At 43.3% G+C, this 23,874-nt stretch overlaps 1 protein-coding gene across 4 annotated transcripts in view; it reads left to right on the top strand.

The window, feature by feature from the left end:
* The window catches only part of HOMER2 (homer scaffold protein 2), a 59,466-nt gene that overhangs the window by 23,657 nt on the left and 11,935 nt on the right, over positions 1–23,874 (top strand). Inside the window, exons 3-7 of one of the 4 annotated variants that reach the window (XM_064389763.1) lie at positions 14,323–14,454; positions 20,455–20,547; positions 21,655–21,681; positions 21,780–21,964; positions 23,465–23,621. In XM_064389763.1, coding sequence (XP_064245833.1) covers positions 14,323–14,454; positions 20,455–20,547; positions 21,655–21,681; positions 21,780–21,964; positions 23,465–23,621 — 594 coding nt within the window. The remainder of the gene's footprint in view (positions 1–14,322; positions 14,455–20,454; positions 20,548–21,654; positions 21,682–21,779; positions 21,965–23,464; positions 23,622–23,874) is intronic. The other 3 variants (XM_064389766.1, XM_064389765.1, XM_064389767.1) reach the window with 3 other exon arrangements.

Here is a 23,874-nt window from a genome sequence, read left to right as displayed (position 1 = left end):
CATCCTGCCTGCTTTAATTGATGGTAATGTTTCATTGACACCAGTACAGCATTAATATCTCCCCATCACAGATCTGTGCCAGTGAGTTATTCCCAGGAATGCTGCAGTGTGCAGCAGGCACACCCAGCCCCTGGGCCCTGCTGGGCAAGCTGAGCCCCCCAGATTTGCTGGTGCTGAGCCTGCTGCTGGTGGCCTGGTGGCTTTACAAGCCCTGGCAAGTGCAATTTCCAAGCCAGAGCTGCTGCACTCGCAGCAGTGCCTCGCTTGATTTGTGGCTGTGCATGCATGCATTAAGACCAATTAATGAAAACAAAGTAATTACTGTATGTGGCAGGGAGCTGCAGGGGCAGCGTGTGGCCACAGCCAGAGGTCCTGCCCAGAACTGCAAAGTGTGTGCACAGAACAAGCTGGGCAGCCAAGCTTTGCTTTGTCACCTGCTCACAAGGCACTCAGAAGGAACATTCCCCCCATTTTAACATGTCCCAGAGGAAGGTGAGCTTGCCATGATTAGAATTCTCCCCTGGGGCTTCCCAAGCAAGAATCAATTGCTGGCCACATAAATTATTCCTCTTGTATTGAATCTTTGCTGATTAAGGAACAGATCAAGAATAGATGTTACCTTCATGCTCACCTCTGGAGAGTCCCGTGACCCTGCCTGTCCATTTTAAGAGTGCTAACTGGGGAAAAAACCCGGTGTTTATGCCAAAAGAAGTTAAAAGTTGCATTTTTCCCTTCAAACAACTATTGTTTAGTGTTTTGACCTACTTTTCCAGGCAAAAATGAAACTGGGTAGAACTGTAAGGAAGAATATAGACAGCTTCAGATGATGGTGCCCTGCTTTCTGTACATCTCATTAGAATAGTCTTCCATGTGTTGGCAAATACCAGATGGATTAATGTGACAGCATCACTGTGGGCATAAGTTATGTCTGCTTTAAGGACAAAAAAGCTGAAGCTGAATAAATTGGAGGGACTTGGCCCTAGAAGGAAGGCAGTGATGAAGAATGTGTATCTCTTTCAACTCTCCATCCTTCTCTGCTCTGCAAAGGGGCTGTTCTAACAGTTTATTTTAGACAAACATGTATCATTCACATTTGCTTGCAGAGGAATTTCAGTTAAATCCAACTTGTATGAAGATATTGGATTTATTTGGAGTTCTTTTTTTTGGCCTTATGTTGACATTACCTACTAATGATAAAAATATTCCGAAGTGATCAAGAATAGAGGGTACTTGATTTACATATTGGTCATCACCTGGTTGCATAAGCTTGATTTTACTTGCAGCATTGAGCATGTTCCCCTGGGCAGTGTGGAGGAGCCTGGAGCTGCTGGAGCCCGTGAGCTCTGCTGTGGCAGCCAGGGCAGGCTGGGCAGTGTCACCCTGGAGAGTTCTTCCCTCCTGGTGCAGCACTGACCCGATGGGCTGTGATCCTGCAGGAGTGGTTCCTCAGGCTGCTGCTGCTGTCCTCAAAGGTCCAGACCCTGAGCAGTGCCCTGTCCTTCAGTCCCAGCAGGTGCAGCCTGTCCCTATCTCCTCCTTGTCCCCACACCCCTGAGGTGCAGGGCAGAGGGGAGCAGAAGGATTTAGCAATGGGCTTAAGGGAACTGCTGAGCACGTGTGTTTAAAGATGTTTAAGGTACCCACATTTATTGGTAACTCAGTTTGTGAGCCTGGCTGGCAGAGGAGCTGCCTGGTTCAGAGCAACACTGCCTTTGCCTTACCCCTTGGGGAAGGGGAGGAGAGTCTGGGTGCTGCACATGGAGGTGGTGAGGAAAATGGAACAGAAAGAGAGCAGGGCAAAGATAGGAAGCAGAGTGAAGTCGAGGGAGTTTAACTCTTCCCTTGCAGAGGACTGTTCAGGAATCCAGTATGCAGGCCAGCCAGGAGACAGCATATGCCTGCAGGTGCCAGGTTTCTTTCAGATTCTCCCATCCCAATAATAAATCCATTAAAATACCTGGGGAATGAAGCCCTGCAGAGAGGAAACCCTGGATTCAACACAGCTTGTATCACTTTAATTCCTCGTGTTTGCAAAGCTAAAGACAGCAGCTCTTCTAATTCCTGTGTCTTTCACAGAAAAACAGGTGCTGTGGACAGGAGCTTACAATTTATAGCAGAAGATTTCACAGATGCCATATGAGAATGTGCTGTGATCTTAACCAAGATGCCATGACCAAACAAGGAATAGATCAGTATATCTTTTAATTGCCTTATAATTGACTTGTATGTTGTTAAGCAAGTAATTTCATCCTGTTTTAAGAAGTTTCTAGCTAGAGGCTAACTGCAGCATAATGAATGCTGGAGGAAATGATACAGTAAAATGCAAGGACACACACTGATTCAGAGTTAATGAGGCAGCCAGGAGACTTCACCATATGAAAGTGCCCAGTGCTGTGGGCAAAAGGCAGCCCTGTTGAAAGAAGACAAAATATGGTGATGATGCAGGGAGAGCATGAACTTTTAAGTGCCCAATTGCTGTGCAGTGTGTGGGGAAAGCCACACACAGGGCTTCTCATTAAAAGTGACCTGCACTGGCTTGCCTTTTGGAGGCAAAAAGGAAGTTTGGCAGTATGAAAATTATGCAGACCAATAGCCTCTGTCATCCTCAGGAATAATGCATGGTAGTACCCTGGTTGGTGGGTTTATTTATTTTTTATAAACTGAAATTATCCAAACAGTATAGAGAAGAGGGAAAGGAATTTGAGATGGAAATATAATCCCTTAGAAACAAGCCTCTGCCCTCTTCTCAGATGTTCTTGTTGTATTTCTGTAAAACTTGGGATTGCAGCACCATCATTTTTCTCTTTTGAGAAATGAGCTGTTAATAAGGAACATAAAGCTAGCTTAAAAATTAATAGCCAGCAATAAAGTGCATAGTGAGACATACTGAGCTGGCAGCAGCAAAGAGAAGTGACGCAGCAAGAGTCATCACAGATGCCAGTCCCCAGTTGTCTCTGAGAGATGATTAAACAGATGACTAGAAAAAAATTAAAATCAGGCTTTAAAAAATTACTACATTGCGAGAGTGATTGTGGAAAATACATGATAAAGGAATAAAGACTGTGTTTCAAAGGAAAAAGCCAGTCAGCTGACACTCATTCCCAGTTACTAGTTCATTTAAGAGTTTATTACCTGATAATTACCTCGAATATTGGAGATCAGCAGCTAAGTTGGGCATAAGTGTGTGAAAGTATTGAAGAGAGAACCAGAAAAATTGCAGTGCTGGGAAAGCAAAATCAGTGGGTCTGTTTCTGAAGTAAATTGCAATTAGTAAGGATAAGAATATGGGCCAAATTTTGCCAATCAGTATTCACATGGTGCTCCCCAAAGTGAATACAGTACATTATATGGTGTGATGAAGCTGTTTGATCAAGTGGCATCTAGCAGGGGACAGTGTGATTTACAGAGGACAATGCAGCTGGCAGGGACACAGCCCCAGCAGCCTGTGGCAGCAGATATTTAGGGAGGTAAGAAGGGCTGCTATGTAAATCTGCTAATATTTGATGTATTCCTGGCTTTCCCAGTTCCTGTCCCAGGGAACTAATTGCTACCTAATGTAATAGCTGCCCACCTCTTTATAACCACACTTTTCTTGTCACGACTGGAGGCAGGTGTCCTCAGCACACAAAGAGGAAATTGAGTTCTTCCAGTGATGTGTTCAGAGGCTCAAAACAGATCTTTTTCTTTGCCCATGGAAAAGGAATTATTTTAAGGCATAGTTGTTAAAAATATCCTAGAGTATTTTGCCAAAAGGTGACTCTTAGATTTCAGAATCTTTTCTTTCAGAAGAAAACAATTACAGGGTATGGTACCACAGATGAAATTCCTTTATCTGACTAGATATTTTCATTCTTCTTTTTTCTTCCATTGACGTATATTCAGCCATTAAACCAACAGCAACTCTTTCACAGGAAAAAAAACCTACCAAGTAATTTATATATTACAAAATTTTTGGCACTGAATTATAAAAGGCTTCTGGTAGTGTGTACCTCACCAGGGGTCTGCGTTGGTGTGGCAGCATTTAACTCTGCCTCTAGGACCTCATGGGTATGATTTGTGATAATGTGTGGCAGCAACAATCAAAATATTGGCTTCTCACTTGGCATTCAGAGTGTCAGTGTGTGCTCACCAGACCCCGCACCCGATGCATTAAGTGCACTGATATAGGGTGTTTTGGGTTTTTTTAATGCCTGCCTTCTCTTAAATACCTAAGTTTTTTAACTACCCAATTTTTCAGGTTTAATAGTTTTGTAGTGGAACTACAGAGGTGTTTTACAGCCTTGGGTAGCCAAAGATAAAGGCATGTAAAAGTAAACCTTACAGAGTGGTGTGTTGGCTTTTCATTTAATGTCTATAGATAAATCCTGAAATGCTATGAAAGGTGTGGGTGAGGGTATTTGTGTGTGTTTTGTCAAAGGGAGGGAGATTCTTTGATTTCTTTGCCTGCCCTAGTTTTATTTCTGGCCCTTGCTTGTCAGGAGTGCTGTGTGCTGTACTCAGGAGTGTGGTGCTGCTGGAGTCCCAGCCAGCTGCCCTTTGCCTGCTCAAATGCCAAGAGGTCCCACTCCTCACCCTGAAAATTATTTTGCTGACTGCAGCACTGGCAGGACTATGATTTCCAGAGAATCCCTGCTAGTAAAATCTGATTAAAATAATTTTTTTAATTCTGTCTTCTCAAAGCTTTTTTTTTTTTCCACCAAGAGATTAGAATTTCTTCTGCCGTGCTGTTTTTGCCCTTCAGTTTCTTCCAGGCTGGGTGGGAAATCTTTTCTGGTGGTCCCAGACAGTGTGCCAGCCATAAAACATGGCTGGGGTGGGGGGAGGAGTGTGAGCTCAGTATTACTGTGGTGTCTGACACAGAACCAACATGGAAAGGACCTTGCATCCAAAGGCAGCATGTGACACTCTGGTGACCTTTCCTCAAAAGGCAGCATGTGGCACTGCTGAAGGGTGGCACTGCATTAGGGCAAACCAGTGCAGAGGAGTCCAGGTTTTGACCTCTGAAGGTCTGATTTCACTGATCCAGTATTTGTGCCTTCCTGCCCATATGTTGCGAAAGAAGATTTCCAAAACTGGTCTGGCTGATTACTGTAATACAGAAATTTAAGCATATTTGATGGCCTTCATCCCCTCTTTATCGTAATGTGTTGTTTCATGAACTATTGGGGCTAATTTCAACGTGAATTTAAGCACTGTAGATGATGCCAGAGTCAGCAAATGGAACTAATTCATGCCCAATATAAAAATTATACTCAAAATTTGGTATAAAATACAATTTCAGTGCACAGTCCTGTTTTCCAGCATGCACAGTTTGTGTGCATGTTACAATAAACATCTCATTGATTTATCCTACAGAGATGACTATTAAGTAAAAACATTAGTTGTGGGTTTATGATTTCCTGTATACGTTATGTAATCACAGAATCATAAAATATCCTATGTTAGAAAGGACCCACAAGGCTTATCAATTTCAACTCTTGGCTCTGCACAGGACCACCCCAAACAGATAATAAAGTATATAAGAATAGGATAGACAATTTCAAATTCTCAATTCTATTGAGACAGAACTACAATAGTATCAGTGTGTTTATACTGTTAATCCAAACTACAGCCTGTAAATAACTTGGTGTCATTTCATCAGTCTCACCAGGTGTGTTTTGTGCTTTTCCTGGTTCAGATTTCCCAGGCCTTGCTGGAGAATGATGCTCATCTGCTGGAGATGTGTTCTGATACCAGTGGTGCTAAACAAAAGACTTTGTAAAAGATGCTTGAGGACTCTCAAGCTGCTTTTTGTGGTGCCTTTTGGTCATGTTGTTCTGTAACTACTGAAGCTGGATGGAACTGCTCCTGAGATGCAGCTGCTCCTTTTGTAGAGAATTCTCCTTCATTTTCTACAATGACCACACTGAGAGCAGAACATTTGTCCTGGCCTGAGGCAAAGCCCACCAGCCTAACCTACACTGGAACTGTCCTTCACTCAGACAGTGAAACAAATTGCAGTAAATAATTAATTCTTTTAATAGCTATTTTCTGATTTCATTTAAAGGTGTTAAGAGTTGTGGTGGTGCAACTTCCAGATTTTTTTTTAGCCTCAGTTGGGATGATTTAGAGAGAACTCTCAATTGGAGGAGAAATTGCCATCAGTGGGTGATGCTGATGCCTCCTAGGCAGGGATTGCCTCTCTGGGGCTGGGGCAGCAGCCCTGCAGCCAGGGGCAGGGCAGGAGGGGCTGCGTGGGGTGTGGGGTGTGCCCCGAGCTCCAGAGGGACCTGTGGAGTGTGAAAGGCAAATGGGAATGTTGGGGTTGGGGGAAGCTGGAGTAGGACAGGCTCAAGAAGGAAAGGACATGGAGATTGTAGGATCAGTATCTGGGGTGAGCACACTGAGGTGTGTGCTGGATCCTTCTGCTCCACAGACCAGGACTTTGTACTCCTCTCAAAGACATCTTGGAAGGAAGAGTGAATGAAATTGAGGCAAACAACAGTCTCTGATGGTCTGAAAATATTTGTGGTGTCTGTGCTAGGGGTGTGCTTGGCTTGATTAAAGCTGCTTGAGTTTTGTTTTCTCTCTAAAACATTCAAACTTGAGAACATTTTCTTTGGAATTTGGTGGGGGAGGAATGGAGCAGAAAGGAGAAGCAGAGCTGTCAGCCAAGGATGAGACTTTTCACTTGCATCATCTTTTGTTTGCTTAAGGTGACATCAAGTATTCAGAAATTCAGGCTGAGGGGAGGTGCAGGTTTAATAACTGGGAGGAAAGGACATTGCCTGGAGTTGTGTCTGCAGGAGAATTGTCCAACAGTTGCTAAGACAGGTTTAGATAGCTAGAACTGGTTTTATTGGGTGCACTTGTGTGAACAGGTCTTTGAGTATTCAGAGATTGAGAAAAATGGTTAGGGCTTAGCTGCAATAGGAGTTTCAGAACTAGTAATACTGGTGGGAATGAGCCAAGAGTAGAAGGAAAAGTTAAAAATGTTTGCACAGAAAACCACCTAGAACTCCAGATGAAAAAGTGAGCTTGTCAAAAGCTGAGAAAGGGAGCAAGGTAAATGCCAGGAAATTTGGTGGGTCACTTGAGATTGAATCAACCAGAAATCATGACCATCTCCTGAGGTTGTGTTGTGGTTTAGAAAAAAAATTAAAGTCTAGAGCTGTAGATCTCATACCACTTAAACATTTCTATATTAATCTCTTTCCAAGTTATTAACTTTGAAATGTGAAAAATTCTCAGTTCATTTCCTGGATTATTTCTGGGAGTAAATCCTTCAGAAGCTGGTTAGTAAGCTTAGGAGAAAACATACCAAGTGCTGTCAACAGCTGTATCCTTGACAGAAGAGCAGAAGCACATCTGCCACTGTTTGTTCCTATCTGGCTCATTTTTCTGCTTGTTGTGTGTGTCACTGGCTCTGGAAAGACCACACACAGCTGAGTCCACAAAATTGCAAAGACCTTTGCAGAAATGAAATTTGTTACTCACTAAAAAGAAAAGATATAAATCCATGATAAGGGTCACTTACTGCAGCACTTACCAGCAAGTAGTGAAGATAGATTTTTCTGGTAGATATTTCGTTTTAAAAACCCCTCTGTAAAATTACTCAGAAAAGCTGTGCCAAAACTTTATTTCAGGAACTGGCCCACTCAGAGTGATTTCTGATCACCAGACTGGAGTGTGATGAACGTGCCAGAGAGGTCTCTGAAACCATGTGGTGTCTTTGTAAAGAAACCTGGACGTCCTGTTACCTCCTAAAAATAATATACCTGTCCATCATGGTCATTGCTCATGCCAGGGGACAGTTTTTCCAGATTTTGAAGGGGAACTAAGCTGTCCTATTGCTGACCACTCCCAGGGTGTGTAGGTTGTTAAAGAACAGAAGAGTCTTTATTGATGCTGTGTGGTTGTGCCATTCCTGCCTTTCAGGAGGGACCTTCAGGTTTCAGTGAGGCTGTTGTCAGAAACTTGAAGAATGCAGAAAATGATCAGTGCTTAAATAATTAACTTAGGGACGTGGTTATACTGCACACAAAGACTATATGCTTTTATTGAATCTTCCAAAATGTAAATATGATATGTCTATGGGAAGTTTTATAATTTTTTATAATTGTAGTCAAAGCAGCCTTTTCCCTCACCCCAATATTAGTCACTAGGAAAAAAAAAAAAACTGTCTCCACTGTATCCTTCTCCCTTTTTTGTGATAAGTTAGGAATCTTATTTCTCATATGAAAATAATATGCAACCATCTTGCTTTATATATTTTGTAAATTGTTGCATGAAATTCCTGGGTAACAATTTGTTCCAGAGGGTTTAAAAACCCTTGCTGTAGATTTTCTTCATGAAACAGCTGCTGGTGCTTTGAATCGTGTGGGTGGGTGGATGTGTGTGCTGTGCCTAAAAGAAAAAAAAATTTCTAGTCAGATGTCAAAGCAAAAATAGGAGATTTTAGAGCTTTAGACTGGATGGAGGAGGTGGGAAGCCAACTCTGCAGAGATGTTAATTACCTTGGGAAAAAAAAAGAGCAATGGAGTAGGTGTAGCAGGAGAATTACTTAATAGAATTCACACAATCATGAACCCACTTTTGTTGCATTTAGACAGGCTCTTAGTGAGGGCTTTGCAACAGAGGTATTTTATCAGAGGAAAAACAGTTATTAGTCCTTTTATTGGGGGGGCTATTTTTACATCTCTATTTATGAAGAAGGACAAAAATTGTATGGGAATTTTTTTGATTTGTTGGGTTTTGGGGTTAAAAATGAGCCTCATAATTCATGGAATTATCCTGGGAATGCAAAGCAATTTAAGAGAAAAAAAGCACTATGTGCAAGTGTGGAAATAGCCCTTTTCCCCATAAAGCAAGCAGCAGCAGCACACGAGAGGCTTTACCCATGCAAGGAGTCTCTTTTCTGCAGAGGGAGCTCAGGATGGGAGGGAAATGCCCAGGGCTGCAGCAAGTGCTGTGTGTCTTGCAGGATGTCCTGGTGTCTCCCCCTTTGCAGGAACCTCTGCGGTTCCTCTCCACTCCCACCTCCAGCAGCAGCCCCTGGTGTGGCAGTGGGAGATTTTGGGTGAAATAGCTGCTGTCCTGGCTAACTGTGTAGAACAGGAATTCTTGGCAGTGGCTGCTGCCAGCTGTGCCTGCTGGGCTGTGCCCCTCGTGCTCCAAGGGGAGCAGCACAGTGGAGGAACTCTGAGCTCTTCTTGATGTGCACTTACAGTGCTCCCAGGCCAGTTATTCCATACCCTCAGCCTGTCCCAGGAAAAGTGCCATGTAGGTGGCAGCTGCAGCAGATAAAGCAAAGCTACAAGTGCCATTGCTGTTCTTGGTTTTGTGTGTCTTTGTGCTTCCCTGGCTTTACAAAGCTTGGTGGTCTCAGCAAGGGAATCTATTTTCCCTTTATTGCCACTGTCTTGATTAACAATGTCTGTGTGTATGTATACACAGGCTTTCTAGGACTAGAAATTACATGAGTGGCTTATCACCAGTGATATCCTGGTGAAAAGATGTCATTCCCATTCTGTCTAGAGGCACAGGTAGGAAATATGATAGATAGTGTAAAGGATAATACAGATCATGGAAATGTAGGTGGGCTAATTCCACAGAAATGTTGCTGAATATTTGGAATAAAATTTGTCTGTAAATCCACTTCTGACTCCTCATCTTCACATCCTGTGTCACAAGCCCTTCTGATTCATGACGACTTGATGAGCTGGAAGAACCTGCTGAGCCTGTGATAGCTATGGCCAGAGGATTAGCAGCTTCTTTCCTTCTGCAATTCTGTTTTTAGACTGGGATACATCTTTACTGAAGATTAGCAGCCTGGTGGGTTGAGGAAATTAAATTTCACAAGGGCTGCAAACTGGAAGCACATATTCAGAGGTGTGAAAATGAAATGGGGAGATTTTTGTATAGTCTTAAGGAGCAGATCTTATGGCTTGGAGCCTTGGGGCTTTTCTGGAGGTGTGGTTATTTCAGAGTAACAGGTGATGTGAATTTAAAGGGGAAATTCCAGAATAATTCCTAATCTGGCACTCTTGTCCCAGAATGAGGTGTCCTTTTCTGATTTAATTTAAACCAGTTTGAAAATACATTGGCCAATACATTTATTAGCTATTTCATAGCTGTTTTTTCAGTCTTTTCCTAGGTAGAGAGGCTGGCTGACATGGCTCATCACCCCTTTGGGTGCGTGTCCTGGCAGATTCCTGCCGGTGTGTCCATCCTCCTCCTGGGGGCTGTGCCAGTGGCTGTGCCAGATGCCCTCTGCACTCACTGCTCTCCTCCCCTTGGAGCTGCTCTCTCTCAGCCTTTCCCTCCTGTGAGCCTGGCAAGGCTGATGGCATCAGGGTGTGCACTGGAGCCAAGCTGGCAAACCCCGTGTGCCCCAGCTGCCAGCGTGCCTGCTCACCTTGTGTTACCTGGGGAAGTGCATTTCCAGGAGCCACAGGGGCTTTTCCCCTCGGTGCACTGCTGTGCTACAGGGTGTGCAGGAGTGGAGCCCTTCACATACTGGAAGTGCTCCCCTAAAAGAAGCAGCAGCTGCATTTGTGGGCTCTGCTCATACATTATGAGCAGCAGGAGCTGCCAGCACGTTTTTCTCCTTCTACGCACTCAGGGCGTCTTGTGACCTCCTCCTTCTTGATTTATTTGGCAGTTTCTCTCCATGGGAAGGCAGCAGGATGGGTGTGTTTCAGCCCATGAATGTTCTGCTCTACACCAGCCTATTTGCATTGACTTTTATCTGATGAATGCACCCAGTGTGTTCCTAAATGTCTGGAGTCATTTCTGGGTGAGGTAGCACTACTTTGTGCTGTGAACATACTTCTGTGTCACCTTCAGATAAAAACTTAGCTCTCAGGTTTGATTTTCTCCCAAAGGAGGTGAAATTAGTATGAGACTTTGCTTGGCTCATGCAGGTGTATCAGGAATGTTTGCCATCTGATACATTTGCATGTAGGTGAGCGCAAAGGCAGATTTTATTTTAACCACATGTAGACAAGTGAGTATGATGAATGGGTTTCTTATTCTGTAAGGTGCTTATTATATTATACTTCTCTTTGCCTTTGTCTTTAGGGAGAACTCTTTAACCACTTCAGGGATTGATTGCATTTGATTAGAGAGTACTTTGTCTTCTGAATCCATTATCCTGGATGAAAGTCCACAAGTTTATTCCATTTTATGGTGCAGCTGGAATTTCATTGTGTGTGTATTATACAAATGAGGACCAAATGCAAAGTATTCCATAAGGGCTCATTTGAATTGATGAGTGGCCTTTTCTTATAGAATTATCATGCTGGATTGCAGGTAGGGGTGGAAAAGAGCCTGGTGGCTCATCCTGCCTGCAGTAAAATAGTGCCCTTTTACTTCTTGCCTTCTTTTGAAATTTGAAAATTCTGGCTCATACTTTCACCAAAAAAAAAAGAAAAAGAAAAATTTCCCAGTTTATTTGACCTTTCCCATTGTGGTGGTCACAAATGCTTCCCCCTGCCTCCTGCCCCAGCTGAGACCATGTGCCCAGAGGATGGAGGAGTGGTGGGGAGCACTCTCCTCCTGGTCCCACATAGCCAAGGGTGACCCTGCCACAGGAGTGGGGACAGGCTGGGTTACCTGGCAGGAGCACCTGCCAGCCTCAGTGTTCATTGTTCTTTGATATCACAGCACCCTTTCTTTCTCCTGAACACAGCCAACGTGGTTGTTCCCTTGCCAGTGAGGTGTCACTGCTCTGAAATGATGGCCAGATCTGGGGAGTGAGTGTGCAGATGGGGTGAGGATGGGCAGGAGGAGCAGGTGATGTGCCCACAGCATCCACCTCCTCTGAACTCACAGAAACATGAGCTCTGATTTAATCTCCTAAGCTTCTACTTAGGTTTTCACTTCTCTGTAGGAATGCAGCATTTCTGGAGTGCCTGACTGGCAGAGGGAGATTTAAGGGGAAAGGTAGAGACAGCTTCCAGGCAGTTTCACTAACAGCAGCTAATTATAAATTTAACAGTTGAACTGTCAGTTTCTCGGAGGTGTGTGCTCACCTTTCCTTGGATTCTCCACTGGCCATAAAAAAAAAACTAACTTCTAAGGTGCTCAGCTAATGTAGTGCATTTCATTGCTCAATAAGGTGTTCTTGGTTTAAAGTTTGCAGCCTTCATTATTGCTTTTATCACGTCTCATAATATTGAACTGTCTTGTAAAAGATAACTTTAGTGTGCTTTTTAAATATGTTTGTATTTTCTCAGTGATTTTTGTAGGAGGTATGGAGAAATTTTATTCTACTCAGGGTCAGCTATCAGTGAGTGAAGCTTTTGCCTTTCAGTCAAACTGGTCACTGTATTATTTTTTTCCCCCAGATCTCAAAGTTGATAGGCACAGCAGGACTGAAATAATACTATCTATGACTTGAAATTTCTGGGAAGTTTTTAGTTTTTAAAATAAATTCTGTAACTTGAGAAGCTAGACATTTGCAAGTGGTTCATCTGCCTGATGTAACATTTTTTAAAAGCAGAAATATACATATAGCACTTTAAAGTTTCTGGAAAGCACCCTGAATTTTGGGGTTGGTGGTAGCTTTTCCTCCTGTTCTTTTGGCTCTCTGTACCATACAGTCCTTGTATTATCACAGTCCCTTTGCATTGTCAAACCCCTACATAAAATCTCTGATTTTATTTTAATTTACATTACTGAAATGACATTTAGATTTTATGTTGGCTGTTCCTATGGCACAACTTAGCTGGAGGAGAACACATCTGGGCAGCTTTGCTCCTACCTCTGCTATGCACTGGCCCCTCAAGGAGATGTGTGACCCTGAGAGCTGATCACAGAGTGGTTTGGGCTGGAAGGGACATTAAAGATCATTGTGTTCCAGCTCCCCTGCCATGGGCAGGGACACCTTGCACAGACCAGGCTGCTCAGAGCCCCATCCAAACTGGCCCTGGACACTCCAGGGATGGAGCAGCCCCTGATTCTGTGTTGTTGATGCTGACCTGTGCTGGTTGCAGGGTCACCTCTCCCCCTTTCTTGCTCTGTTCCCATGCAAAGGGCAGTTTCAGGGGTACCACTCACCTGGCTCTCCTGTGTCTTGATCCTTCTGGTGAAACTTCCAGTGGTGGGGAATGGCAGAAAATCATAGGTTTGTTTGAAAGTGATGATGCAAAAGGAGGGAAATAAGTCGAGTAATTTTTAAGAAAGCAAATGAAAGTGTCAGCACAGTGGTCCGAAGTCAGGGAGGGGATGGAAGCAAGTGAGGATCTTCCTCTGGTAAATTTAATTCACACTTTTTGCTAAATGTAAATGATAGCTTAGGAAAAAAACTGCTTGGAATACATAGTAAATGATGTTGCCAGGATACTTCCTGATCATGTTAATTAAACTGTCCCACAGATTGGGCTTAATTAGTGCATAATTTGCATTTTGGAAATGATGGTACGCATTACTAAAGACAGCTCTTGTTCTGCTAGCAGAAAGAACATTGTACATGAATTAATTTCCAGGGGAAGAAGTCGCTAGACTAATATAATGATGTATCTTGAAAATAAAGTTAAGATTTTTGATAATGAACTACCATATAACTCATTCCTCTTAGCAAGATTACATTTCATATTTGCTCCACTAAGTTCCTCAGAGACTTCATCCACCAGCCTTCCTCTTGTTGGCTATTTCTTTAGTTACAAGAACCACTGTTGCTTTGAGTGTTGCTGGTGATGAAGCAGATATTAGTTAACATGTATTTGTTCCAAGGCCCAAATTTGATACTGCATGTGATGCACTTCACCACCCTCCCAAGTTAAACTCCCTGTTAAGCTGTCAGCTTCTCCTTGTCTTGCTTTTTACTGTCTGGCTTTGTTTGAAACTTCTGACATGTGTCTGGCATCCTACTTGTGGAGGCCTGAGACAAATGGAAAAATGCAGAAATATCTCTCTGCCCTTCAGGTCTGAGCTCAGGTGTTACTGGGGGATGCCCTGCTTGGAGGGCTCAAGCAGGCACCTCCTGGGACAGTGGCTGTGTGGCTTCCTAATGCAAAATAAAAAGGATTTTGCATCTGCCTTTCTGCCAGGGCAGTTTTGTCCCTCCTGACCCTGCTTTGAGTTCAGTGATGTTCCTGCAGCCACGTTTAACTGCAGGGCTGTGATGGTACTTTGAAAAACAAGACAAAGCATCAGAACTCCAGCAAGAATGAAGACAAGAAAACAACTGTTTTATTTTGGAACGGAAAATCTTCTAAACACAGCAATTTCCCAATTTAGACTGCTAATTGCTTTGGATGATACCGTTGCTAGGATATGCATTTCCGATGTGACTTGCACGTTTTAATTCTTTTTTTTTCCTGCTCTGTCTGTGACCAGGTGATCATAAACAGCACCATCACCCCCAACATGACCTTCACCAAAACGTCGCAGAAGTTTGGGCAGTGGGCAGACAGCAGAGCCAACACCGTGTTCGGGCTGGGCTTCCCCTCTGAGCAGCAGCTGACAAAGGTAACAGGGCTCACTGCATGGCTGCCAAGGCTCTCCTGCTTCTTGGTAATGCAGCCTGGCACATCTCCAACCTCTGTGTTACTGCAGGTCTCCTCAGCAATGCAGGTCTCAGCTCTGGAATTACCAGAGTTACCATCTCTGGAATTACCAGAATTTCCATCTCTGGAACTGCCACTGCCTGTGGGTGGCACACGCTGCCCTCACTGCTGCTGCTGGCAGGGGATGAGTAGCCAGGGAGAGCTGATGTCAGGCTAGCTGACAAAGCTGCCTCTGCATTAGCAGCAAACCCCTCATCCTGAGTTTGGTATGAATGAACCACTTCCCTGGACTAGGGACTGGGTGCATTAGCAGGCTTGTAAAGGCTAGAGCAGCCTCTTGTTGTGAATAACCAGCACCTGAAAATACTCCTCTGTCATTGAAGTGGTGGTCTTGACAAGTGCTTATCAGGCAGCTGAGATGATTGTTTGTTCGTGTGGTAAAAAGCCCTACTTATCTCACACATACTTGACTCCTGAGGCATTGGCTGCTTGGCACTGGGCTCCAAAAGTGACCTCAGCAGGGTGTCCTTGGGCATGCCACAGCCTCTCAGGTTGCTGTCCTCTCCTGTGCTTTAATAAGAAAAGGATCAGGAGAAGAAGGTGTTCCTTGTGGTGTCTAAAATAGCAAAGGCAGAGCACTGCACTAGAAGGAATTGCCTATCAAGCGATAGGAATTTATAGGAATTTATTTTAGTAAGTCTGTCTTAATTAGTTTTTCCGATTTCTAGAGAATTGCATTTTTGCAAGTGTTTCTTAAAAATAAAAGTTATTTTACTTTTCATATGTTAAATTATTTTTGGATCTGGAATGCCCATGAAAGTGCCATGGCATTAGTCTGTTCTTCAGAGATGATAAAGGCATGATGTGCAAAGCTTGTTTAAAAATGAGTTGTTGGGGATGGATATGTTTTATGATGCTTACTTAGGTGTACAGGACTGCTCATTTCACCTATGCATTTTCTTCACTCCTGAGGCAGAGGTGTTCATAGCAGCTAATAAGATGTGTGGGAATAGAGAAGGATTAAAAGACCTAGAGGAGTAATTTTTTTGAGTAACAGATAACCATGATACAATGCAGCCTTTGAACACTGAATGGGAGAATTAGCACCTCTGGCTAGTAGTTTTTAATCCTGGATTACTGAAGTTACACCTCTGTATCATGACACAAGACCCCAGGGTGCCTCAGTGGCAGACTGGGGCTAAACATTCACCATGTGCCACATGGAGCAGGTGGTGCTGGGTCTGGCTCAGGACAAGAGAGGCAAATAATGAAATAAGGCATTGGGTTCGCTGTAGGAAGGTAGGAGGTACATTTGGACATACATACTTGCACCCTAATCAGAGAAATTTTACCGTGTTCTGCAGACCTTATCAAACCCACTCAGAAGAAATGCATTGCTGGTATCAGCTTGTCATGTTCACGTGGCAGGTCTAGAGGCAGTGTGAATAACATGTCATGTACAGGGGCACCAGCCCAGCTGTGCTTCTTCCCAGCTCACTTGGTACATTTGTTTGCACTGCATGATCTGCTGAAGAGCCCACTGCCCAAAATACAGCCTTCTACTTGCATGAAAGGCTTTCCAAATCAGCAGAAAGACTTATTTTGGTCAGAATATTGAGAGGGAGCTTAAAGGGGCTGCTTCTAAAAATAGCTTGAGTTGATTTTTTAAAAAAGAAAAACAACCAAAAGTCTGACATTACCTAGCTGAAAAATATAAGAAAACCTGGTTTATTATCACCATGCAAAGCAATGGGACAAAGATACTTCTTCATTGTCTGTGCTTCTCAGTTTAATTATTGAGCCATTAGTAAGAAAGATCAGAGTTGAGAGTGAGATTACAGCTATATAGGTGTACTGGGAATAGTAAAATCAAGTTTCATTTTATATTAATATCATTATGCTCTTATAAGAGATATAAATTAAAGCTTGCCTATTTTAGAGGAAATAATTGAAGTGCTTAGTCAGGAATTGGAAGGGCACACTAAAACCCCCTAAACCAGAGATCAATAGCCCTGGCTTAAAATAAATATAAATAAATAAAGCTGAAAAATGTCAGTTGAAAGCAGCAGAAAATAATGAGGCAGGAGAAGAGGTTAGCATGCCTAAAAATGCCTGCATTTTTAAGTGTATTGCTTGGCCTAATAAAAGATATTGCCTCATTCTAATGCTTTGCTTCTCTTGAGATACTTAAAGCATTAATCCATACCTGTAGGGAAAAGCAGTTCAAATTAAACATGAGCCGTTAATGAAAACTGCATTCTGTGACCCAGTAACCTAATTACCATTCCCATTGATTGGGAGAATCCCAGGGCTTAGAGCTGATGTCCTTCTCAGGGTGCTGTTCCCCTTGTGCAGGACTCGCTGACCCTCCTTTCCCTCCCCTGGGCCTCAGAAAGGTCTCAGGGCATCGTTCAAATGTTGCTTCAGCCCAGCTGAGGCAGGAATCCCAGAAAGGACCGTGTGTGTGGGGGTGGGAAGGCAGGGCTGGTGCTGCTGAGTTTTGCACACCAAGGGTTAAGGAAGGCTCCTGCTGTCGTTTTGAGGCAGCCGTGCTATATACGAGGAGCTGCAGGTAGTCAAGGGCATAGGGACAAAGATTTATACGGGTGAGAAACCCAGTAAAGCCAGACTTTGCACATCATAAAGCAGCTGCCTCTGGCCCCTGGGAAGCCCTGGACTTTATTTCTCTGCACTCCTGCACGTTATGTGTGCCAGTCACTGCATTGCAGGGCAGCGAGCTCGGGGCAGAGCCTGCCCTGCCCCAGCACACAGCACAGCCACTGGTGCAGCTGGCATCAGAGCTGGGACAGACCAAATTTCTGGGCACTTCCTGGGGTAAATAGTCTTGTTGGGAGCCCCTCTGCCCCGTGCTGAGGGTTCATCCCAGGAGAGCCACGGGAAAAGCCCCTGTGTGCTGTGGGTCAGGGCACAGCAGTGCTCCCCAGGGCTGTCACATCACCCAGCCTGCTGCAAACCCACAGGGAGATGAAATATTTATGAGCCTGCTTTGGGTGGGAGCAGCTGTTTCATCCGATACTGGCACAATTTGTCAGTAGGAGACATAAAATATAATGCCAGACCAGGAGCTTAAAATTTATGCATAAAAAAAATCATGGTTTTTAAGGTATAAAATGCTAAGGAGGTCTATTTGAATATATATATATATATATATATTTCTCCTGGTGACAAACTGACTGTGGATTTGAGCAGTCTTTAAATAATTTGTGCAATGCACAGTAGCATCCTCGAGTCCCCATTAAATTTCACTGGCCAAGGCTCCTAATCAAGCAGTGCTCATGGCTGCAGCTGCCTGACCAAAAGGCTTCACAAGTGTTGGTAGCAGCAAATCTTCTCTGTGTTGCAGCTTAGTCACACAGCTTCCTGGGGCGTGGGAAGGCATGTCCTATAATCCATGATGGACTGTTGGGGTGGTATTCACTTGGCAACTCTCCTATTCCAGTTTTTGTGGGTTTTTTTTTTTCTGATTTTGGGATCTTTGCCAGATGGGAAGCATGGACCTAAGGAGAGGGAACATGATGAATTATTGTAGTTGGTTTTGGGTATTTAGATTTTCATTGCCCCTCGAGACCACACTTAACAAGTTTTCATTTACTGAACACACTTTTTATTAGGAATTTTACATTCATTAACTGCTCCCTTTTTTTGTAATGGTTTGATGGCTCAAAGTCAACTTAGACCTTGGAGGTTGAGCAGGATTTTGTGATACCAATTATCACTTATTTGTGTTTGGGGCAGAAGCAGTTGGTTACTAGAGGGAAATCTGATTTCTCCTGGTGATTTGGCTCTGTGGCTGTGCCACACTGTCTGACAGCCTCGAGCTGGGGGTGGCTCCAGAACCTCCTGCTCTGCTCCTGTGCAGTGGGTGTTGCGTGCAGAGCTGGGGCTTGCACTGCCCCTCTCAGAGCAGCAATCACTTTCTAAATGCAAATGTGTTTAATACATGTGTTGGTGAACTAGAGACATGGCTGATATCGTTTATGCAATGAGGTCATTATTGGGTTAGTATTGAAGATAAGCGTTGCTCAATCATATGCAATTTTTTATTATGGAAATGTGGAAAAATGTCCTTTTCTTCTCAGCTCACATAATTTTTCACAGCAGTCTCCTGTGTGCTTTACGAAGATAGCTGCAAAATAAAATTTGATAGATCACTTCCAGTTCTTTTTGTCTGTTCATATTTCGTATCATCCATGAAGAACCCTCATAAATTTTTCATGCATAAGATGAAGAGATTTGTCATAAAAGAGAAAGATTTATTATAAAAGACAGACTCAAAACAGCCTTGCACTATCCACAAGAAACACAAATGTGGAACTTACTGTTGATATAATATTTTAGAAATAATCAGCTGGTTATAGCTGCTCTGTCACAGCGGGAGAGATGCTTTGTGTAAAGTTAGAGTTCAATCACTAAAGGCACGAATGTAATGTGGCTGTTCCTAACGATCTGTGGAGTGCTGGAGAGGTAATCAAGTCATTTGTGCGTGTAGTGACTGCAATGCCATCAGCTGGAGCTGCTGCCATCCCAGGGCACACGCCTTGCATGTGCAATGGCAGCTGTGGTGCAGGAACAGCTGGGTCCCAGAGCTGCATCCTGCTCCAGCAGCACAGGGTGCACCCAGAGCATCACCCACCTTCCAGAAGGTGCTCGTCCCTGGGGTTAACCATGATCTGTGTGTGTGTTGGAAATTGCCATTTGTGTGTGTTACACATGTAAATCCAGATTTCTTTTAGACCAAATGGAGAAAATTTGTTTAATTGGTCTCTACATACTGAGAGAGCATGCTAAATACCTGCTGTAAATGCAAAGTTAGAAGGCAAGATTGCTAAGTGAATAATGTTTCTTTCTATTCTTCAACTTTAAATTTGGATTTTTTTTCATGCTTTTATTTACAGATTTTCATAAGTGTTCTGCATTATCCAAGGGTATAATGGCAGTCCTTTTGTCACAAACTGCAATGAATACATCTGTTTATATTTTTACTTTTAAAATGTCTTGCCTTTCTAGCATTTCAAGTTTCTCAAAACAGAGGCAAGCAAGACCCAGCAGTTTTTGCTGAAATATAAAGTTACCAATTCTTACAGTGGATACATCATAATTTTAAAAACAAATTATGTGTTATACCTTTTTTTCCATCTTTGTAATCCTCCTTTTAAAATTTTAAACACTGTTTAAAGTGTTTGAAGCCATGCAGCCCTGACTGGCTGTGATAACACTTGTATTCCAAAAATGCCAGGCTGGCTTTGGAGCAGATGTCCTACAGCAACTCACAGAGGTTGGGATTGTTACCTTCCATCTTTATCTTTCCTTTCCCTCACCTCTCCCAGTTTGATATATCCCTCTTACAGGAAGCATTCAGGCCTTTATCTGAAATCTTCTACCTTTATTTTTGGAAGTAATGAGAAAATTAGAGCAGAAAAGCTGTGGTTTTGTACAACTCCATCATACATTGAGATCTACCTTCTTCTCCTTTTTCCTATGTCTTGATAATCCCTTGCTTACCTCCTGCAGATGAACTTATTTGCATTCTTTAATTGAATTCACTTGCTCTTAGGAATAGAAGACATTGATACTATTTTTATCCAAACATTTGTCTTTAATACACTTGTCCTTAATACACTGTCAACAGCAAGGGAAACAGAGAAGGGGGAGGAAATAAACAGAACCAAATCAAACCAGGAGACACCAACAGTTCCTTTTCCTCCATGGTCTTTTACTGTGGTTGGCCAGAGTTACAGAGATGTTCCTCTTTCAGAAACACCCCCACTTCTTTTGGAAGAACTATCCTGCCAAAGAATGAAAATGTTTTTTCTTGCCAAAAATTCTAAATTAATAAAATTAGTTGTTCACTTTTGGACATCTATACCATAAGAAGGTAGCAATCTTAATGGTTTAATAGAAGATAAATCATGTTAATAAATGTCTTTCATGCTTTTTCTAGTTTGCAGAGAAGTTCCAAGAAGTAAAAGAAGCTGCCAAACTTGCAAGAGACAGATCTCAAGAGAAAATTGAAACCTCAAGCAATCATTCACAGGTTTGTAATTTGGCTTTAATACCTGTACACATACAGGATAAATAATTTAAAGTTGAATTTTCAAATGGACTGCGCCAGCTTCTGGCAGCCAGCTTAAAGTATATAAAATGGAGATTGCTGAAGGTAATTGTCAGCTGCTGGACATTAGCATTGTCAGAGGAATATTTTTCTTCTGTCCACGCTCTTTACTTTCATTTAAATCTAATTTTTTCAGCAGTCCTTGAGCTTTTACAACTTTTTTAATAACAGGGAAAGCTATACATCCTTTGATTTGTACTGTTAAACACAGTTTGAGTCACTGGGAAGTCAGTCAGTGTAGTGCTCCAGCAGACAGTAAATGAGATCCATCAATATCCTTCTTTGTCATCTGTCCAGCCCACTTCTGGGGCATTTGGTTTGCCCGACTTTGTCCAGTGTTCCCTGGGCAGCTGTGGTGTGGGCGTTTTAGGGGGTTTGGAAGAAGTTTAGGGGGGTTTTAGGGGGTGTGAAGAAGCCTGTGTTGTGGGCTGCACAGTAGCCTCTCCGGGGCAGCACAGCTGGTGCCCCCAGTGCCCAGCGAGGGCTGCGTTTCCTGCAGGCTGGAGAAACTGAGTGTTGTCCCAGGCTCTCTGCAGGACTGGCTGTATTTTTGTGTGCATTGCTTTAGGTGGGAGTGAACCCTGCTCAGCAGGTGTTCCTGGCCTGGGCTAATGTCTGGAGGAAAGTTAGGCAGGTTTTGATCAGAGAGGAATTCAGATGAATGATCAGAAAAAGCTGCTGAACGGTTTTAGTCTTGCAACCACCCCCATTTGTGGGACCCACAAATATCAATCTGAGTGGCTGACTGTGGATACTCGTTTTGTAAAGACTTGGGTCATGGTCTTTGTAGTTCACTTTGTTCTCTGTTGGTGGTCAGCACCAAGCTGTGTGTGAATAGTATGTCTTTGGAGGAGCAGTACTATTTTTGTTTGTTTGTACTTTGTGTGTTGTATTGTTTCATTATCTTAAAAAAAACCAAACAACTTTTGAAAAACACAAGGCTTATCAGGGAAAAAACTTTTTTAAAGTTTTGAACACTTTAAACTTCCATTTGTGTATCATTGTAATTTTTTCATTCTTTTTAAACAGACCAGCTTTGCAGCCAAGATGAAAAGGGTATGTGTGTGTTACCACTGCTCTGCCAGGAGAGCCGAGGTCTCAACCAAGTGGTGTGGGATCAAGATTACAAAGAAATTGGTGTTGTGGTCTTGCAGGAGATGCAGGAGACACCCAGTGTTCGTTTGTGTGTTGTGCTGCAGGAGTCTGGACGTGAAACACCATCTTCCACTCGAGCTTCAAGCGTGAATGGCACAGACGACGAGAAGGCATCACATGGTGGCCCTGCTGAGGCACATCTCAAATCTGAGAATGATAAATTAAAATTTGCTCTAGCCCAAAGGTGAAGTTCCTGTAGAACCTAAATTGCATTGGGAAAGTGTGCTGTAATTATCTGATGGATAATGATATTAACAGAAATTATTCAGATTGTAATTAATTTTAAATGGTGCCGCAGAATGGATGAATGAACAGATTTTAACAAGTATCTCCTGGTATCCAGTTGAGAAATATTTCCCATTTCATTTATTCCTGGTGTAGTTTGTGAAGAAATAAGCCCTCTTTCATTCTGCTGATGCCAACTATTATAACCATCTTCTTTCAGGAAGTTTTAGAACTACAGAAATAACATTAAAGCCATAGGGGAGCAATTGCTGCTGATAACATGTGAAGCCAATCTTTCTTTGAGTTTGCTACACTTACTTTGATGAAAATAGATATGGATATTTAAAATTATGAAAGGGAATGAACTCAACCATAAAAAGTTGAAGTGAGAAGTATAATTTCATCAGAGCACTTGGAAGTCTTAGGGGATATTTCTAAATTGTGGACAGAGCCCCTTGAAATCATATTTTTTGCTATTTGCTTTGATAAATAATTTGAAAATGCTGAGAAGAGTAATTTGCAGCTGTAGTGAAAATACAGGCGTTGGAATATGCAAAGTTTCAACATTAAAATAGAGTAATTCTCTATTGGGATCTTGCCTTGTCTGCCTCTTGCATGTGAATGTGTATCTGTGAATGGAAAGAAAATCTAACAAGATCAAGCTACTCTTAAAAAGGTATTTAAAAAACAAAGTATCACTGTGAGCAGCATTATCCAGTGAGCAATTCCAAGGTTGCATATATTATGTTTGAAGTACAACTTCTCTCTTTATTGGCATTTCAGTATCTTAACCTGCTTCAAACAGTAATGTGAGCTCATTCCTCTTGCTGAAGACACCTCCACAGGCAGGCAGCAAGTAGCACACAGGGAGTTTCAAAGCCTTCCTCCCGTTCACCCTCTAATCTTGTGCTCTGTGCTGCAGCTCAAAGCTTTGGGGAATGAGTAGTTTAATTCTGCAGCATTATGTAACACTTTTATAGTTAAGACTCAGCATTAAAATAAATTCAAATATAGATCATGTCAACCCCCTGAAATCTTCCATTTGGAATAGCTGTGCCATCTGCAGATGTGCAGAGTGGCTGTGCTGCAGGGCTGCCAGGTGCCCAGCCCCAGGTGCTGCAGCCACCCAGCTCAGGAGGCGTCAGGGGCCATGCAGTGCCAGGGTGAGACCCCTGTGTGCAAGTGGGCAGCTGGACCCTACGGCCTGCTCTGACAGCAGGGCTTTAGTTCCAGACACAGGCCACTGCTGCTGGGCTGGTGGATCCCTTTGTTTTGACAGAGACAGTCAAATTAAGGCTTTTGTTCTCTGTAGGAATGTGATGGCTAAAGGCAATTACACACATCTGAGTGCTCTGCCTCTTATTGCAGCAAATTAATGGGGGAGTTTGCAGGCAGGTAAAGAATAACCACTCACGGGAGCACAAGGTGAAACCACCTCATGGTGTCCTATTTTTCCCAGTTCATCCAACGTGAAGAAGTGGGAGACAGAGCTGCAGTCGCTGCGGGAGAGCAACGCGCGGCTCTCCACAGCCCTGCAGGAGTCGGCGGCCAGCATCGAGCACTGGAAGAAGCAGTTCTCAGCCTGCAAGGAGGAGAACGACCAGCTGAGGGGCAAGGTAGAGAACATACCCACAGGAGAGCTGCCCCTGCAGCCAGCTGCTCCCAGCAGGGCTCTTCCTCTGGGATCTCTGCAGCTTTCTCACTGCGTGTGCAGCAGATGGAGCTGGCCTTGAAAGGGAGGTGGATGGGGAGCTCAGGCAGCTGCTCCCCTCTGCACACAGCAGGCTGGGAGGGAGCAGAGGAGCTGCTGCATCACCTGAAGCTCCCTGCATCAGGATTTGGGAGACTTGGTGTCAGCAGGGCTTGCTG

The sequence above is a fragment of the Passer domesticus genome, chromosome 14, assembly GCF_036417665.1.
Source record: "Passer domesticus isolate bPasDom1 chromosome 14, bPasDom1.hap1, whole genome shotgun sequence".
Lineage (NCBI taxonomy): Eukaryota > Metazoa > Chordata > Aves > Passeriformes > Passeridae > Passer > Passer domesticus.
Note: the sequence above shows the minus strand (reverse complement) of the source record. Positions and strands in the feature narration are given on the sequence as shown.